Below are 20,912 nucleotides of genomic sequence, written 5' to 3'. Positions count from 1 at the left end.
TCTGTTGTGCTACCAACTGACATGTCGTCATTATCGTCATCATTGTTATTATTATTCAATCAATTGCCAAGTCATGTCAGTTATACTACCACAATGTCTCATATTTTTTCCCTTTCTCTTCATTTACATAGCCCTAATTAGATACACACTTCATACACTACTCTAATTCAGGCCTTTATCTCCTCTCACTCAAATTATTGAAATAGATTCTTAATTCATCTCCTTATCTCCAGTCTTTTCTTCTCTGCATTCCATTCTCCATACAACTGGTAAAGTGATATTCCTAAAATATAGATATGCTCATGTCATTCTCCTCTGTGGCCCCTATTATTTTTGGGATCAAATTTATATTCTTCTAGCATTTAAACCCTTTGCCACCTGACTCCTCTATAATACACTGCACCTCTTCACTTAGAGTGGTTAAGCCAAACTGACCACATAGTTGTTGCTTACTCACAATGTTCTTTCTTCCTCCATCTCCTGGAGACCTTGAAATATCCTCCAACTATCACCTGAAAGACATTTTCTAATCTACCAACTGATGTTTCTCCCCCCACCCTCAAAAATAGCATATACTGTACTCATTGTAGATGTGTACTATGTTGTCTCCCTATAGAATATAAGCTCCTTGAGGACAGAACTGTTTTTCTCTGTGGCCCCATTGCCTAACAAAGTGCAAGGCCCATAGTAGACTCTTCAGAAATACGTCCTGATTATGTGGAGTTTAGTAGTTGGTAAACCATTAAACACAGATTGCTGTAATGTAAAATTAGCATCATTAGTGTGTTAATTAGTGCTTTGGGGGGTACAAGGACATTGTTACTTATTAAATTGGGGAGGGAGTTGTTTATGTTTACATATAGTGCCCAGAAATATCCTTAACTTGAAGAAAATTCAAAATCTCTCCACAATTCCTAACTTTACTTTTTTGAAATAATTATGCAAAATTATAGAAAAAGTAAAGAAATCTGAGGATCTCTGATCTTTCTTACAGAGTTGGGTTATTAATCAGTAAGCAATAATTACAAGTAGTAATTTGTGAATGCTCCGAGTACCCAACAGCAGCCCCAAGCATGTCCTTGGACCAGCATTTACCATCCCCATCAAGCTCACATGCAGCATGACTGCACTAAATTTGATCTGACTGTCACTGTTAGCACCACCAACAGAGATAGGGTGTTCAGCTTGTGGAGAACAGGTGCAGACAGAAATAAAACAATGCACGCCAACACTTCCCAGTTGAAACTGTTTGGTAGGCCTGAAGTTGTAGGACAGCAGAGGGCCATGGAAGGAATTTGTTTCACTTCTAAAGAATTGAAACATAAAGGAGTGCAAGGAAAAAAAGGATTTTTGTGGGGGAATGAAATGGAAAATAGAAAAAAATGAATGAACTGAAGAATCTGTATAGAAATAGCCATGCAGCCCCAGAGGAAATTTGGTGAGCATCAACCCAAATATTCTTAGTCATCTCAATTGAAAACCTAGCCCTTCTTTCTTAATTGCCTTCTTTGCTGAAGCATAAGTGAATAAGGACATTTAGTTTATTTGCTGAGACTGTTTTCATGAGGAGATAAGTCATTTGTGTTCACTTATGAAGGTCAGTAATTTACCTGTGATGGAGTTGTCAGCCACAGTCAGAGCCCTTGAGGACCTGCTTTTAGCCCGTCTGTCACTGTTGAGTTACTCCAGGATGTGACCATGAGCAGACCGAGCAGCTTCATCTCTTGTAGTAAAGACAATTGCCTTCTGGTACATTATTGGAGGGAAAGACCAGGGCCCACAGTAATCAGAATCATCTCTGAAAACAATTTCTTTCAAGGTCCTATGGATGATAGCAGTAGCAACAGCAGTGTAGTAGAAAGCTTTGAGTTTGATGTCAGGAGAGAACTGTGTTCAAATCCTTCCTCAGATACACAGGGTCCTTTAGGACCTTGGGAAATCATCCTTGCTAAGGCAGAAGTTTCCTCCTCCATTAAATGGGTATAATCTTATATCTTTCTGTTATTCCTCTGTCACATCTGTCGTAAAGGTCAAGTTATGCTTTGTATGCTTTCACATGCATAATATAATATTGCTTATTGCTTGCCTCTTTAATGGATGGGAAAGTAGTGGAAGGAAAGGAGAGAATTTGAAACTCAAAATTTAAAAAAAATGCTAAGAAATAAATAAAAATGTTCTTGAAAAAGAAAATGAAGGTCAAATGAGGTAATATCTAAAACAGATTTGAAAAGTGCCAGCTATTATAATTGTTAGGGAGGGTAAGGACCAAGCAAAATCACATGCAATATTGTAGCAATATCTTTTTAAAAATTAAAATGTGAACACTTTCACTTTGGACAAAATAAGAGCTTTAGTAATAATTAAAACTTTGTTTTTAATAGTAAGATTGTTGCCATTTTATGATATTAACAGTGTTAAAAGACTTTTCAGTCATAACATGTCATAGGCTCTAGTTTACATTCTTTTGATTAGTCAAGGTTTCATTGAATCAATACAGGATGTCCCAGAAGTCTCAGGGCAGTTTTAAGCTTTAATAACTTCAGAAGCATAAATATAAATTCACTCCACAAATTGAAAGCTTAATACTTTGATTTTTAAAGATATTGATAGTTTCTTAATAAAATTCAATTAAATTTTTAAAAAATTTTATCAGTTATAACTATCTTACATCATTATACATCACTATAACAGATTTTCAAATTCTATAAAAACTTTCATCATCTACTGCTCTGTAATGAATAAATTGCATTTGTGATCATCCAGAAAGGGAGATTTTTAACACATAGATCACAATTTTGATACAGCTCCACAAGAAAAAGTTTAATAGAAATAAATCAGATAAGTGAGAGGGCCAAATTAGAGGATCTCATCTTCCAGTCCACTGGTCTGAAAAAGAGAGATCTCACAATTGTCCTGCATATCATGTCTCATGACGATGTATTCCTTTGCGTTTAAATTAAAATTAAAATTTGAATTGGCCTACTTACCGTTTATGTAAAATTCCATTCCTGCTTCTGAGCATTCACATAGGAAAGTATTCCCTCTTCACCTCTATCTCAGTTCATTTTTCTTTAATTATTTTTGCTGTATGGGATGAATACAGAGAGGACTGGTGCGACTTACATGAACTGATGCTAAGTGAAATGAGCAGAACCAGGAGATCATTATATACCTCAACAATGATACTATTTGAGGATGTATTCTGATGGAAGTGGATCTCTTCGATAAAGAGAGCTAATTCAGTTTCAATTGATCAAAAATGAACAGAAGCAGCTATACCCAAAGAAAGAACACTGGGAAATGAATATAAACTGCTTGCATTTTTGTTTTTCTTCCCGGGTTATTTATACCTTCTGAATTCAATTCTCCCTGTACAACAAGAAAACTGTTCAATTCTGCACACATATATTGTATCTAGGATATATTGTAACCTATTCAACATGTAAAGGACTTCTTGCCATCTAGGGGAGGGGGTGGAGGGAGGGAGGGGAAAAATCGGAACAGAAGTGAATGCAAGGGATAATGCTGTAAAAAATTACCCTGGCATGGGTTCTATCAATAAAAAGTTTTTAAAAAAATAAAAAAAATTATTTTTGCTGTCACCCTCCTAAAATGATCATATTTATCCTCTTCTGGTTACATGTTGAATCCCCCGTAGTAGAAAACAAATTGCTTGAATATTGTGACTTTTTTTAAATTTTGTCTTGGTATACCCAAGGTCTAACGCAGTTTTGCACAGAGTAGTCATTTTATAATTAAGTGTTAGATTGAATGGATTGGATTGAATTACTTTCTGTACCAGTGATATGAGAGAATATGACTTTAAAGACAACTGATGATTTACAAATCTTGTCCTTTTTAAAAACCAACATAAAATACTTTCCATAGAGTGCTTTCCTGCTTCAGTTTTGTAGGTGTCTGATATTTATTTATGTCTATCCATAGGAACCAAGGTAGGTTATTATCATTTCTTATCAACTTATGAATTTAATTCCAGAGCAACATAAAATACAAAATTAGATATATTTTACCAGATTTCTCATTAAGGGAGAGATGCATGCTGAGACATATATAAAACTTCTATTAATATCAATTATGTAACCATGGATAGCTTTTGTAAAAGAATATTTTATAGTGGAAATATGTAAAATTTATCCTTTCCACTTGTTGCCTATTTACTGAGTTTTTTAGTAATCATTTTCTTTTTAACAGAAGTCATACTAAATTTTCATGCATTTTTAACAAGAGAACATAAATATAATTAGTTACTAAGACTTTATTTGAATTCCCTCTTCAACAGGCTACTGTACACAGCCCTTGAGAATACAGGCAATTTCTTCATATTTCACTGTTAGAGGATCTAGTACTATTCATCAGAATAGGATTCTACTAGAAGTGACTCTTATTTCTTGAGGTTTGTCCAGGCAGAATTCAAGCAGGTCTTGCTGAAATAACTGGGGTCCCAAAGTACAGGCCTCCATCTAGTGATCAGTTCAGCTAACTTTAGAGAGAGACTTATCTCTGTTTTGGCTTCAAGATAATAAATTCTTGTAGTCATAACAATTCTCAGAGATCATGTACTTAGTCTGCTTCAGTGAAATTACTCTATCATAGTCCTTTGAGGTCTCTCCAATTTCCTCTGAAACTGTCTACTTCTTTATTTCTTTTGATAAAATATTACATTACATTCATGTACTATAGTATATTTAGATGTTTCCCAATAGATGTCTACCTTCTTTGTTTTCATTTTTGAGCTACCATGAAATGAACTGCTATGCTATAAATATTTGCGTACACATAGGTACTTTTCCTCTTTCTTTCATATCTGAGATAAAATCTGAGATAAAAAAGTGATATAGCTGGGTCAGAAGGGATATATAATTTGATAATTCTTTTGCTTTCCAGAATAACTAGATCAATTCACAGCCCCACCAGTAATACATCAATGTGCTGTTTTCTCAGGATCCCTCCAACATTTTTTCATTCTCTTCCTTTTCTGTCTTAACTGATCTGATGGGATATGAAGGAGTACCTCAGAGTTGCTTTAATTTTTATTTCTCTCAATATTAGATTTGGAATATTTTTTCATATGCTTGTTGAAAGTTTGTATTTTTCTTTTTTAAAATTGCTTGTGCCATATCTTTGAACCATTTATCATTTGAGGCTGTTCTTCATATAGGGTAGATATAAGACTTTTATCAGAAAAATTTGCTTCAAAGATTTTTGTTCTCCCATTTGACTCTTCTCTTTAAGCAGTTATTTTTCTAGTTCAGAAAGGACAACAGCTTTTCAATCTCAAGGAAATGTCATGTAAGTTTCTTCTTTGTCCCACCTTTTTTGTCTTAAACAGATAATGTCTATTTCTCTCTGTCGCTTTCTCCCATTTACTCATGCAATAATTGAATAAGAAACTTAACTCTGTTGCTAATGGTGCCCAAATTATACCATAGAGCTCAGAATTGAATTCTTCTGGATGCCAGATATAACTTGCCAGTCAAGTTACAGTGTTCTGATCTTGTTTCTGTTTTTGTCAAGGTTGATGTTATTTTAAAATATATTTTGTTTATGCACTGTGAGGCTGTGGAGTAAAAGTTTCAAAATATATTTTGTTTATACACTGTGAGGCTGTGGAGTAAAAGTTTCATTTATCTTAAATAATAAGCTTTGGGTGTTTCCACCTAATAATGTATTTCCATTCAGAAGATTCCACTAAAAAGAAGAAAAAGAAAGGGAAAAATAAAGTGCTCAAGCTGTATACAAAGATTAAAGATTGCTAGAAAAATACCTAATATTATTTGCTTCTATGTATTATTCTTGATGTGAAGAAAACACCATTGTTGTTATTAGAAATGCTTTTGGATATAAGCTCATAGATTTAGAGCTGCAGTGGACACTAGAGGTCATCTGGTCCAGCCCCCTCATTTTGTAGGAGTAAATTAAAGCCAAGAGAGATTAAATAACTTGCCTAAAGGCAATGTTTCTAAAAAGATCAGTGGGTGATTGGCAGCCCTTTTTTATTCTGGAAAAATATGAACAGCGGAGCAATGGCAGTATTTAATTTGACTTTTTGTTCCTCTTAGCACCTAGCACATAGGAGGGACCCTATGAATGTTGTTGAATGAATGAGCAAATAGGGACTTGTCAGGCTGGAGAAAATGCTATATATAGATCATTCTAATCTAATAGATTCCTCAAACTGACTGCTAATGTCTTATTCTGTCTATGCCAAGCCTTCTCCATTTTACCTATCGAGGAGGGGAAGGGAAGTCAGCAATCAGCAGAACTCATAATTCCCTTTACCATTCAAACTGGATTCTTAGTTTACCAGCATTGGAGTGTTTTATTACTCTAATTAATCGTGTTTTTATCTATTTAATACTCATCACAGAGAGACCAAATATTAGCTTCCCTTCCTGCTAATATTTTATTTTCTTTAGTAATGTCATATAGTCTGACAGATAAAAATGGCTTCCATAGATTAGAACTGGAAAAGACCTAGACATCATCTAACTCTTCCCTCATATTTCTGTAGGACTTTATAAAGTTTACTAAGCACCCTCCTCATAACCTATGACTTTAGTGTGTAGGAAATTCATGTCAGAGAAGTTGTATGATTAATCTCAGCCTACAAAGCTAGTTAGTGGCAGTGTCAAGATAGAAACTCTAGTCCAGTCAGTCCATCATCAAGCTTTTAGTAAGTGCTGGTGCCGAGCACTGTGTTCCTCCTCTCAGTGATCTTTCTTCTATACTGCCACTACCTGCTAAAGAAACTTTTGTCTTCAAAATATATATTCTGAGGACTTGCTGTGAGGCCCTCATATTGGACAGCAGTGTGAAATGAAATTTAACTTAGGTGATGAAAATAAATTTGATTAAGTGCCCCTATTATAAGAGATGAGAGGCTTCATCATGTTTCCAATCTTCATTTAAGGTGCTGTTAACCTTCAGACTAAACTCTTAAAAAATACCTTCTTTTGTTAGCCTTTTGTGTTGATGGATCTCTTCTGTTCTTTCCAGAAGCTTTTACTTCTTTCTCAGAAGTCTAAAGCTTTTAAGTACCTTTGTCTTCTCAACAAGGAAAACTTGTAGGTTTGTAGTTTTTTGACATCAATTTTGTTTCATTAGCAGTGGTGATTCTATCTCAGCAAAGATCCTCATGAAAAGTATTTGTATTTGTGTTTGGTATAAAATGATAGGAAAATTCCCGTTATTTTTGAATTTGCAAAATTGAAATGTTATTAGTCAACTTACATATCTTCACTTGGAGAAGCAGCAAAAATGAGCAATAGCACTGTCTTGTTTTCTTACAAGTCTTAAACTCAAATGATAATATTGTACCACAGCCTTTGTTTAATCCTGTTCTATCTCCCTCACTAGTATTTTGATATGGATGAAACTCAAACCCATAAGGGAAGAAAGGATAGTGTGCTTTCCTTCCAAAAGAAGCAGAAACATTGTAGCAGGTGGTTGTCAAATTTGTGTAACTATCTGGATCAGAAGGAAAGTCCCAAGTGCTTTTCAAGACTAAACTAACCTCTCTTAAATCCCCTCCTTGTCCTTAGACCATTAAAGAAGCAAGAATGTAAACAGATAACAGTCATTTGCATTGAGCACAAATCTTCCTTTCCCAATATTCATCATGAGATTGTGGTCCAACAGCTGTGAGTGTCCTGCAGCCAAATTGAATATCCTTCATATTTAAGTTTACTAAACTTACTCCATAATCCCCTTATTTGATATCTTTATCATTCCCACTAACTAGAAGGCCCTCCTTCTTTACCAGTTTCTACTTGTCTAGATCCTAGCCATCTTTTAAACCTGTTTGAATGATGTTTATTCCTTGTAGCCCTCCATAATTCCTTACTTGGAAATCCTATTGTGTTCATATCAATAAACATTTATTAAGTGATTTTTGTGGGCTAGACCCTTGAACACAAAGAGTTGAAATGGCATAGTCCCTTCACGTAAGTATCATACAGTATGACTGGGGACAGGATTTACAATTTTCACAAAGAAGTATAATAAAATATATAATGTGATAAAGACAAAGAAGAGATTGAGCACCTAAGGAAAATTTAGATACATATCACTATTAGATACAAAGAATTAGGAAAACATTTAGGGTGGTACCTGATAAGAATTTAAGGAAGGAGAGGATTTGAATAAGTAAAGTGATGAATGAACAAAGTTCTTTCCAAAGATGGTTAAGACAGCCTATATAAAAAAAGAATCCAATTTATGATTTGGAGCAAGATAAAAGAACAGCTAGTTAGTGAGTTTGGTTGGACTATAGAATTCTTGAAGGGGATTCTGTAACATCAAGATAGAATAGTAGGCTGTAACCTGATTGTGGAATACTATAAATGCCAGACTGAGAAGTGTGTGTGTGTGTGTGTGTGTGTGTGTGTGTGTGTGTGTGCGCGCATGCACATATATGTACATACATACTTATATATTCATATTATAGATATTTTGGAGAATATATAGATATATTTGGAGAAATAATGATTTCTGGTCAGACTTATCCATTAGGAAAATTATTTTGGTAAGATAGATTAAGGGAGGGATAAATTAGGAAGAGAGAAACTTGAAGCCTAGAGATCAATTATCTATTTTGATAATTCAAGTTTGAAAGCTGATGTGAGCCTGAGGCAAAGATGGCTATCCTCTATTATAGCTATTTGGGAACTTATCTGTAAGCTTTCATATTTGTATTCTTTATGATACCTCAGCAATGGGTAGTACAGTGTATAGAGTCCTGAGACTAGAGTCAGGAAGATTTTAATATGGCCTTAGATACATAACTAGCTATGGGACCTTGTGCAAGCCAATTAAGGTCTGCCTTTCTTGGTTTCCTCAGCTGTAAAATGGGGATCATAATAGCATTTTCCTCATAGGATTGTTGTGAGAGTCAGATTGTTGACTTATTGACTAACCATACAACTTTCATAGGAAATGACTGGCAAAGTATGCATCTTGAGTATTCTAAGAAAATTTGAGGAGCACTAAAAGACTAATATCTAGAGAGATGAGGAAAGGTATCCCATAGGAGATAACACATGAATCACTCCTTGAAGAAATGTAGGTATTTTATGACATCTACTTAAAGAAGCAAAGGAACTGCTAAGGCAAAGACATGCAACTTCATGGAACCAGGGTAATCTGTTATTCCAAGGCAGTTCCTGGTGTGAGGTACAAAAAAACCCAACTTCATAAGTATGGCTATATGTGGATATGGATAAATAATGCTTGTTCTGGAAAAGTTCTGCGGGTTTTAGTGGACTTCAACTTCAAGGTCAATCAGCTATGTGATAGGGTAGCCAAAAAGTTAATGCAGTCTTGGACTGCATTAAGACATAGCTATCCTGCTCCCATCTGACCTCAGCTGGAGTATCTTGTTTAGGTCTACCTGTTAGGTCAAGCACCATAGCTTGACAAGAACATACTGGAGTCTGTCTAGAGGAAAGTTACCAGGATCATAAAGGGCCTTGAGGCCATATCATATGAATTGTATTGGTTGAAGGAAATGGGCGTGTTTGTTCTGGATAAGAGAAAACTTGGGGGGGAGGGGGGAGGATATGAACACTGTCTTAAAGTGAGTATCATGTGGAAGAGGGACTTGGCCTGTTCCGTTGACCTTAGAGAGCAGAACCAGTAGCAGTGAATGAGTGGAAGTTACAAAGAAATACTTTATGTCCAGAAAAAAGTAGAATCTGCTTCAAAAGGTGATGTGTTCTTCCTCTCCATGGAAGCCTTAACACAGAGACTGAAGGCTAGTAATTAGGTATGTTATACTGGCATCTTTTGTGTATGGATTAGCCCAGATTGCTGTTGAGATCTCTTCTAAATCAAATTCCATGACTGACATGTTCAAGGTCAGAACATATAATTAATGAATAGACTCTATGAATTATAAGTACATGTGACATTAAATTTGTTTCTTATTGCTCACAGCATTGAGGGGTGGGGGAGAAGGAGGAAGAGGTATCATAGGTGTCAAAATGCATAGAAAATGGTTATTAAAAATCATCTCTTGTGATTTAAGGAAAGAAATAAGTTTTTTCACTGGTAACAATTTAAAATGTAGTCATCATAAATAAATAGATTTGGGAGAGGGGGGGAAGTAATCCAAAATGTTCTCTCTCTCTTAATGTGGGAACTCTGGGACCACTCCAAACATTGCTTCATAAATAGAATAGAATGTGAAAATTTTAATTGCACAATTTCCCTTCCTAATTGATGCATTCTCCTTTTGCCTAGCGCAGCTACTTTAAAGATTACTGGAAATGTTTTCAAAGGTAGCCCAAAGTAAACATGCTCACATTACAGAAATCTCACCCAGATATGGGTCATCTACAGACCATGAGCCCTCCTGCACTTTCCAGATTCTGGATCCCCCAGCCACTTTACCATCTGTAAGAAACAGGGATTAGAATCCTACTGGCCCTAGTTCTTGTGGATCTTTGCCAGGCAGGGTTTTTACATTCTAGAACTCCTTGTTATTGACCCTTCAGAGCCTAAAGGGGAAAATGTTCTCAAGCCAAGCGGTTCAGTGTTTAATAATGTTTTGTTTTGTTTCTTAACCTATCTGTAAGTGGAGGAGATGGTTTAAAAAAAAAAATTTATAGAGCTGTCACCTTAATATCCAACATTTTTTTTAGCAAATGAAAGATGGTTTTGGAATTGATATGGTCTTCCTTGAAAATATTTTCATAGAGTGCTGTGGCAGGAAGCCAGAGTATCTTTCTAAATGAGATCTTTAATATTCAGTTGTACAGATGAATGAGAGGTAGGGTGGAACATGAGAAAAGCCATATTAATCCTGAGGCCTTTACCTTGTTCCACTCTGAATTTCTTTTACTCTTTTTTTAGGGGGATTTTAAAATTCTTTCTCCTGTTGTGCAACTTGTCCTTATTTTATATTGTATTGTTTCTTGACAATTGAAAGTTGTTTTGCATTGCCCTTTATCATTTTTTTTTTGAAATTTTTGTACATACGAACCCTCTGCTGGGTCTCCTCCTTACCTGGTGAAAAATGCCTGTTCTAACTATAGTCCTCTCCTCTGTTTAATTTGCCTCCATGACATCTCACAAGATGTGCATGTCAGCCATGGAAGCAACCTGGGCAAAACCCTGAGACATTAACTAGAAATCTGTGTGCAGGGAATAACAAACAGGCTAATTTGGCTGGGAAGCAGAATTTGTGAGAGGGGAAAAAAAAAGACCAATGTCTGCAAGGCTGGGCTAGAGCCAAAATGTGTAGAGCCTAAAGAGTTTGTATTATATCCCAGATACAATAAGGAAAACTTGAAAATTCTTGATCATGAAAATGGCATGATCAGGCCTATGGTTTAAGATTATTTTAGCTTCTGTGTAACAGTTGAATTGAAAAGTTAGCTGAAATCAGGGACATACCTAAGCAAAAAATAGTGAGGATATGACTGAGGTCAGAGGCTCTGAAAGTGAAGAAAAGGAGGCAGATATGAAAATATAATGGAGAAAGGAAGCAGAAAGTTCTCACAATTTATTGGATGTGCTTTGGGAATTTTTTTTTTCATTGTAAGACCATTACAGCCCTCTGCTATATGATTCAGTTTATTCTAAAAATATTTCATGTATCAGACAAATAAAACACATAAAGACACAAATTCATTCTTCAGTGTGGTCTACAAAATGTTTTTAAGAAATAATTTTCCTATCTGTTCCAAACACTTTAATGTGATGAACAAAATGATAAAATGTATTTTTGTATTTTGTATTTTTATTTTTGGAAGTGTGGCTACATGGCTTTGTAGAAGATGACCGTTGAACATAATGTCTCATTGCCTTTTTGATCTGTCAGCAACCTTCCTTATGTCTCTGTTGGAGAATTCAAGTTAATATGATAAACATAAAATATCACATTCCAATGGGGGAGGGGAGAGAAAGGGGATTCTGCACTTCATATTTATAAAACTGCCACAAAACTAGCTTTAAAGCATGAAAGGACCTTAAAGATCCTTTGATTCAGCCCCTTCATTTCACAAATGACCCAGTAGTTATGTAGCTTGCCAGAATCAAAACAGCTGGCAAGTGATTGAGGCTGGATCAGACCCAGCTCTGCCCAATCCCAAGTCCTACATCCTCCCCGTTATATCATGTAGTTCCACTAGTTGCAATATGTGCATTAACCTCTTTAACCTATAATGTGAACCTTTATCTAGACATTCTATTGTGATACAGGAGCCACCTGCCGGTGGCTGCTGGAGGTCTAACTCAGACCTGTAGAATGGATCTCTTCATGTGAGAGGATGATGATGATGATTCAAGGAGACTGAGAGGCAATGGTGTTCTCTGGCTCTCCACTGAGGGGCCATTGCATTGTCTGACCTCTCTCCTCTTCCTTCTTGCCTCCAATTTATTTCATTCCCAATCCACAAAGATCATCTGCGAAGGCTGTTTTGCATCTCCTTCAAGTTTTATGATTCACAGCTGTGGAGGCTCTCAGAGAATTGACCTGCCCCTTCACCTAGGCCTGGTCTTTAATTCCCCGTTTTTTTGTTTGTTTGTTTGTTTGTTTGTTTTATGGGAGTATAATTATTTTTCTCCCACAGCATGGTCAGTAAGTTTGTGCATTAGATGTTATTTGAGTCCGCATGCTAAAGAATACAAACAGCACTATAGCAGGTGTTGAAGCTTGTGAGATGTCATGGAAGCATATTAAACAGGAGAAAACTATAGTTAGAACAGGCATTTTTCATAAGTCTCTCATCAGTCTCCTGGCTCTGACTTTTGATGTACTGACCCATTTAATTACCCCGACTGAAAAAGTTTTACCGGGACTCTTTCTTTTCTTTCCCATGGGTTACCAAAGTAACTCTGAGAAGATCCTACTCATGAACAGCTCTCAAACACTGCTGGTTTTTCTCGTCCCACGTTTGGGTGTCATATGTTGTGATACAGGAGCCACCTGCCAGTGGCCGCTGAGGTCTAACTCAGACCTGTAGAATGGATCTCTTCTTGTGAGAGACTGTTGATGATACAAGGAGACTGAGAAGCAGTTGTGTTGTGTGGCCTCTCTCCTCTTCCCTCTTGCCTCCAATTTATTTCATTCCCAATCCACAAGGAACATCTGCATTAGTGAAAGCTGCTTTGCAACTCCTTCAAGTGTTATGATTCACAGCAGTGGAGGCTCTCAGAGAATTGACCTGTCCCTTCACTTTGGCATGGTCCTTAACAACATTCCACTAGACTTTATCATCTGTCCTTGATTTGTCCATCATCTTTTATGCATAGAGTAGATTCTCTTTCCCTTTATTCTACTTCATCTATTGAAGTTTTTTCCCATTTTTAAGGCCCAACTTACTTGCCTTTTCTTCCAAGAAGTCTTCCTTTATGCTTTTCCATCTTCTACTTCCCAGGTAAGAGTAATCATTCACTCATTTCTCATTATCCTTTGCTTGGGCCTTTTCTTTCTCTCTTTCTAACTGTTTCACTTTCCTTTTATGTCTATTTATCCTTTCCTATTATAAGATCACAAGATGCCTGATAATAATTCCCATATCCTATCTAATATCATGATTCTTGATCCTTAGTGTTCCCTGCACACAATTTATTTAATGACTGTTTTTAATCAAGTTGGATTAGATTCCCAAAGTTCTGCATATACTGAAATGTTGTAGTCCCTGTTAATTATTTTTTCTCTATCTTTAGATTGGTTTTATTTGTAATGTATTTTCTCATTTTTGTTCAAAGGGTAGCCATTCTACAAAAGTAGAAGCTGTGGTCCGAACTCTAAAGAGAATCCAGTTTAAAAATCCAGGCGCCAAATCACTTGTCTTCTCAACGGTATAATCAACATTTTCTTTTTCAATATTGATTTGGCTGTTTTCTTTTTGTGAAAATATGTTGACAATGCTTTTTTAATCTACTTGTATCTGACAGCTGTTAGCTAAATGGTAATGATTGGTAAATTAATTTTTTAAAGATTCTAGGTGGACCACTAACCCATGGTTTGCTATGGGGTCCCTGAACCAAACATGTTTACCAAGCATTGTCATAGTGATCTTTATATGGTACATCAATAATGAGTTTTTTAATGCATTTAGTTAAGATTAATAGATATAAATTTATTTTTAATAATTTAAATTTAAAATTTAAATTAAAAAATTTAATTTGTTTTAAACACGAATTAATTTGGTTGGGTCTATCAGAAAAATTCTACATGACAATAAGACAGCAATACTAATCTGATGTGACTTAAGATTTGGAAGGGACTTTTATCAAGTCATATAGTCCATTCCTATAAGTGTACATACAGAAATATGACATGATTTTTATTTCATAATTTTAAGTTTGGCTTATTTTAATATTGTTCAAATTGTAACTTTCAAACTTAATATGGTGCCTATTTATCTTTCATAGCATGCTAGGTTGGTGGATTTCATTTTGTCGTTTTGCTTGTGTGTGTGTTGGAGAGGGGTAAGAGGGTAGCAGAAGCTGATATGCCAAAGTCCTGAAGAAGGATGCCGGATTTCATTCTATTTCTGAAAAAAGTCATTTCATTTTCATCTCTTTATTCTTAATTCTCAAAGCCAGTTGTAGCTAATCAGTTAAGCAATCTCATTTTCTTGTGTGCTTTAACCCTCAATGTCTCTTTTTTCAAGATAGAATCAGGTAATATGTACAGATGACCATTTTTAGGTATCCTTAAAATAAAAAGGCTAATAATACTGCTCTCAGATTACTTCCAAATTTTGAAAAATATGCTTAATAGTGGTTTTTGTTTTATTTTGTGTATTCCAGTGGCAAGATGTACTAGACATTATTTCAAAAGCTCTGTATGATAACAACATGATATTTGCACAAATCAATGGAATTCACAGATTTCAGGTATGCTGACAAAATTTTGTATGTATAAATAAGTTATTGAGAGGGGGACCCTGTATTTACAGATTTATATTACTGTTAACCAGTCTACTTAGTAAAAAGAAACCAGTCAGCAAATACTTAGTAATCATATATCAGGTAGACAGTATAGTGTAGCATTCACTGTTAACCTATACATAGAACATCACTTTTAAATTAAAGAAATTTAATAAGTCCTAAGAATGAAAGAGACTTTCATTCATACCTATTGTCACCTAATCATCAAGATAAAATATCTTGTATGTGGTTTTCATTTCCATGAGCCTTCTAAGTTCAACCTTTCAGAACTTGAATCATAGATTTGTGGGATTCTAGGTGGACCACTAACCCATGGTTTGCTATGGGGTCCCTAAACCAACATGTTTACCAAGCATTGTCATAGTGATCTATATATGTTACATCAAGAATGAGTTTTTTAATGCATTTAGTTAAGATTAATAGATATAAATTTATTTTTAAATGTTATTAAATCCATATAAACTTTTTTGTCATTATGAGTTCTCTGTTAGGTTCAAAATATTTTTGTTGGTAAAAAGAGTTCCTCATATTTTTTAAAAGTTTGGGAATATTGATTTAGTTTCTAACATCCATATTTTAGAGATGGGCTCAGGGCTGTTAGGTTATCTGTCTGAAGCAACCCTGTCAGATTTCATTTCAACAAATGCTTATTAAGTGTATTCAGTGTCATGGGGGATTTTGTACTTCTTTGTAAACAAGCATTTATTAAGTTGCTGAATGCCAGATACTTTGCCAAGCTACTAATACAAACAAAAGGAAACAGTCCCTGCCATTAAGGAGTTTATATTCTAATCGACAGAAGACATCACATAAAAAAGAGCTAAAAAGTACAATGTAAGACAGCCTGGGATAAGAGTAGGACAGTGGCCCAGTCCAGAGGGTCAGAAGCATATCTAAGAAATGGAATCTCCAGGAGGAATACTCCAGTGGGAAGAAACTGAAAACATGGAGAAATAATGCCAAAAGGGTGCCAGAAGGAGAAGGTCCCAGGAGCTGAGGAAAGTTCCAGTTGAGATTATAGCAGTCAGGGTAGTAATATCTGGAAACTCAGTGTCCCATTAACTCTCAAGGACATTCTCTACGTGGGCATCTCTATGTAAATATCCCACCAAAACCTCAAACTTCTGTCCAAAACTGAGTTTATTGTGATTGAAATCTCATTCAATTCCTTCATCTCTCAGAGACATCCAATCAATTATGATGCTTTCTTCAGCAATATCTCTAGTATTTATCTCCCACTATTATCATTTCTAACATCTTAGCGTATTTGCTTTCTGACTGGAATACCACTGGAATAACAGCTTCCACTCTCCATCCTCCCTTCATACCACGCTAAGATCTGTCCATCTTTATACTCAATCTTTCTTTATAAAATCTGTTCTTTATATATCAATCATCTTGACACATGTGCTTAAAATTTTTCTGTATCTCCCTTGTCTTGCCCCTCAGAATCTGATGATCTTCTAGGCAGAAAGTGTAGTAGAGAAGATATCTTTTATTACATTTTTCCTCATCTTCATCAGTGACAAACCTTTCCCCTTAAAGCCCACCTGGTATTTTGATTAACATCACTCTAATACACTTATGTAAAATTATATTACTATAATTATCATTGTATAGTTCTTATTCCTTTAATACATAGTAAACTCTGTGATAGCAAGTACTGTATCTTACCTAAGTTTGTATCTAACCCTAGGACTGCACTGCAAATAGTAGTTATTTATTCTTTTAAAATTTATTATAGAAAGTCCCCTAGGAAATGTCACACACACACACAATGATTTTTGTTCACACAATACTTTTCTACATCATTGAATTGTTAGATTTTGATTTTTTTAAATGATGCATTTTAAATATTTTACATTCTATAGAAGTTCATTATCTGGATGCCACAAAGCATCCTGCTGATTTGGAGAATGAGCATCTCCATTTTTCTGTGATAACATTTGAAATACTTAACTCAATTTTTTTTTTTCTTGCAGGAGAACCTCTCAGCTTTTAAATATGATCCGAAGATCAATATTTTGCTGCTACCTCTGCACACAGGTTCCAATGGTTTAAATATCATTGAAGCAACTCATGTTCTCCTAGTGGAACCTATATTAAATCCTGCACATGAGCTTCAGGCTATTGGAAGAGTACACCGAATTGGACAGACAAAGTGAGTAAGATTGACAACAAAACCACTTTAGATATTTAGAAAATTAAATGAGTAATTCATTTTTTGTGTGAGTAATTTTGTGAGTAATCCATTAGTATGTTTATTACATTTTAATGTGAAGCTTGTATTATATAGAGAGTAGGTCTTTAGCCTGGAAAACTAGAATCCTGCATCTGGGCACATACTAACTGTATGACCCTGAGCAAGTCACACAGTCATCTAAGTAATTCTAAAACTATGTTAACGGAAAGCATGTCAACTTACATTGTTTAATTGGTAAAGAGAGTTTCATCTTCTGAAGTTCCCTATACAGTCCAGAGCTTATTCCTGTCCCTCTGACATTTTCATTTTTATTCATCTTATAGGCCTACTATTGTTCACAGATTCCTAATTAAAGCAACTATTGAGGAAAGAATGCAGGCAATGTTGAAAACTGCTGAGAGAAGGTAACAATAATCAATTAAGTAAAAAAAAGCAGTTTTGTCGTGTGTGTGTGTGTGTGTGTGTGTGTGTGTGTGTGTGTGTATGAAGAAGCACAAATTTGAGACTTATTTATTTGTTGTGACTGATCTCATTAGAAGAATAATTTATAAATTGCAAAAGAATTCATCTTTATTAAACATGAGAGAAGAACAATTATGTCTCATCTATAACATTTAATTTACAAACTAAAAGCATATTTGCCTTTTAAAATAGAGTCTATGAGCAATATTAAATAATTTAAATTTTTGTTTTATTAGAGGAAAAAATTCATTATACATTTGATCCATATGCTTTCATCTTGTTTACACTTAAATTGTGAATTTTAAGCCAAACATAAAGTAATTATTGGAAATATACACATATACTTATAGATTGATTAAAATTTGTATTAAAAATGTCAAATTACAAAACCACCTGGTGTTTCTGCCCCTCCCAATTGAAAGGCTTAACTTAGTGTGGATCGATATGAACACATGTTTTTTTGGTATGTCTAATAGTCATATACAAAAGCATATTCTATGCTTACATAGAATTCAGGTATTAATTTTATTGTTAATAGGAAAAGCAGGAGAGCATGGTGCTACTGTACAATCTCTGGTTTTGGTTAGCAAACAAATCTAGTCTGGGAATCATAAAACTTAACATTTATACCATATGTTTTCCTCTTCAAAGGTTTTAACAAGCATTAACTAATACCTCACAACATCTTTGTAAGATAGGTCTGATTGGAAGAAATCCAAGTAGATTATTACTTCAAAAGGGGTCATTCCTGCAAAGTTGCTCTGCTGAGCAGAAGAGTGATTTGAAGCCAGAAGTTGTTTTCTTCCATTAAAAGTCTAAAAGAAAGAAAGGAAACTACTATATCAGTAAAATAAAAGATAGCTTTAGGCTTCAATTTTTACTTGGGTTTTTTTGGTTTGTTTTCTCTTTACTAATGATCTTTGATTTATTTAGTCTCCTCAGGATAGAAAATTATTAAAATTTTATAGGAGACAGGTTAACTTTTGATAGTGAGGGGATTCTCACTGTGACTCACTTGTGCCTTTTAAATCCTCCCATGGAATAACGTTTTCTTGAACATATTATCTTAGCATTTAGATTCGTCTGGATGTATATTGAAATGTAGATGCTGCTATCTAAAATTAGACATTTTAGAATGACTCTTTGTTTTATATGTTATTTATTACATAAACAGAATTTCTTTCTAAAGAAAATTGACTTTGGCTAATCTCATTCTGCTCTCTAAAATTTCTACAGCCATACTAGCTCATCATTGAAGCAGTCGGAGGCTTCAGTCTTGACGGTGGCTGATCTTGCAGACCTATTTTCTGAAGAAACTGAAGAACTTGAATGAATCATACTTAACATACATTTGAACTCGGAAACCTTCATGCATTCATAGTCTTTAAAAATAGATTTTAATACAGATGAAGTCACAAATTTTATATTCCAGTAGATGTCACCCAACACTCTTCTTATGATAGATAAATGCTTCTTTTGGGGGATTTGTACCATATTCTTGTGGTTGATGAATCCTTTGCAATTCCAAATGAACCATAAGATCCTCTGCTATTATATATAAAATTCATTTTTGTCCCAAAGAATATTAATGTATAATTTTGAAGGAGGGGAGTAACACTATAATTTTCATTCTGATTAATTAGAATAAAGGGGAAACTACGAGACTAGTGAGCAAACTAATTTTTCTAGTTTTAAATTGGCCTAGAGTTGGTTTTGGCAGGAAGAGATTCTAGTATCTTTATTATGCAACTCACCAAACTTCCTTATAGTAATATTTTAAATAAGTGATAAATTATCCTAACTTTAGCATTTAAGTGGATTTATAACATAACTTTCAGAGAAATTGCACAGTAATTTAATGTGTACAGAACTCTTTGCAATAAATTGCTCATGTTGAGTTTTTCTGTGTGTATGTGTGTATGTATGTATGTATGTATGCATGTATGCATATGTATATATATAGTGTGTGTGTGTGTATGTGTGTGTGTGTGTGTATATATATACATATCTTCCTCTTAAAAATCAAAACCATGAAATCCAAGTATTTTACACATTTTTACAATTTCTTCAATAAGCCATTGATGACTTGTAAGAATTTAACTTCTTTTATTACAAAACAAAAAAGAAAATTTAGCTAAATTTTATTTCATTTTATACTTGGTTTTATTAGCATGAGCAGTTTTGTTAAGTCTCAGCAACATTAAAACTATTTATTTACTTTGAATAGTACTAAAACTCTTTCTAATTCAGATTTTTCCTAATGTTAAGTTTTTTTAGTGTTTATGTAGCTATGTAAATATTACTAATTATAACTTTTTATGTTGTGGAGTTGATATGATTGTAACCTGATAATATACAAGGGTTTTGTTGTTGTTGTTTTTAATTGTACTAATGCATTATGTGTTGTTGTTGGAGGAGGGGTTGTCCCTTCTGCATGATGTGACTGTGCTTTTTAATCCACTGAATGTATTTTAATCTATTACAGTTTGCTCTTTTCTCCAAATGAGACCCTACCCCCTCCAAAAAAAAAAAAAAATTCAGACTGGTATCTTTTGTTTTGGAACAATAGAGTATCATGTTCAAGTAAGCATATAGTGAAAACATGATATTTCTTCTGTGAAGAATTACCTGGACAACGGAGTTGAGTGCCTGCTTCCTAGTCATTTGGCACAATCAAGTTTTCATTGGTTTGTTCAATTTCTCAGATTTGTTTGTAATACACTGGCCTCATAGTTTCTTATTCCTTTTTACATTTAACTGCTAAAAAAAACTACAGTTATAGATGCTACTAAAATGAGCAACATTATCTTATTAGAGAGTTGGGTGTTTGCTGTCATTCTGGGTTAATAAGCCATCCCATTTGGCTCAACTGAAGAAAATCCATTTAAGCAGTCATGGTGCCCATTCTTCAGTTGAAGTAATATATACATGGGCTCTCTTTGCAGGGATCAGGCCATGTCCATCAAGAACATGAAGTCCAATGGATGTGATTTTAATTATAAGCATGTTTAGGATTTTCATTTTGTGATCTTTTACATTTTCTCTCCACAGTAAAGTTTTTAGAGACATTATCTGGTATGCTTGAATTTTAGAAAGAACAAAATTGCTTTTCCTCATGTATGTAAAAATCAAAGGTGAAACAAAAGATATTTTGGTAGAGGTAGAAATGATGGAAAATTTTTAATATCCTGACTTACAGAATTCACATTCAGTCTTCTAAAGCTCTTCTATACCCCAACCAAAGGTACTAGGATGGGTTCTCTCCTTCAGCATAGTTTTTAGAATAAAGTCTTATCGAAGTATATCAATTCTTTTGCATATT

General features: G+C 34.5%; 1 protein-coding gene across 1 annotated transcript in view; it reads left to right on the top strand.

Moving 5' to 3' along the window:
• SHPRH (SNF2 histone linker PHD RING helicase) overlaps positions 1-19,487 on the top strand; it is a 99,292-nt gene extending 79,805 nt beyond the window's left edge. Inside the window, exons 26-30 of the mRNA XM_051997907.1 lie at positions 13,735-13,827; positions 14,785-14,871; positions 16,908-17,086; positions 17,452-17,532; positions 18,827-19,487. Of these exons, the coding sequence (XP_051853867.1) occupies positions 13,735-13,827; positions 14,785-14,871; positions 16,908-17,086; positions 17,452-17,532; positions 18,827-18,923 (537 nt within the window). The 3' untranslated portion in view covers positions 18,924-19,487. The remainder of the gene's footprint in view (positions 1-13,734; positions 13,828-14,784; positions 14,872-16,907; positions 17,087-17,451; positions 17,533-18,826) is intronic.
• Positions 19,488-20,912: the final 1,425 nt, after the last annotated feature.

The sequence above is a fragment of the Antechinus flavipes genome, chromosome 4 (assembly GCF_016432865.1).
Source record: "Antechinus flavipes isolate AdamAnt ecotype Samford, QLD, Australia chromosome 4, AdamAnt_v2, whole genome shotgun sequence".
NCBI lineage: Eukaryota > Metazoa > Chordata > Mammalia > Dasyuromorphia > Dasyuridae > Antechinus > Antechinus flavipes.
The sequence above is the reverse complement of the archived record's forward strand: the minus strand, read 5'-3'. Positions and strand labels throughout refer to the sequence as shown.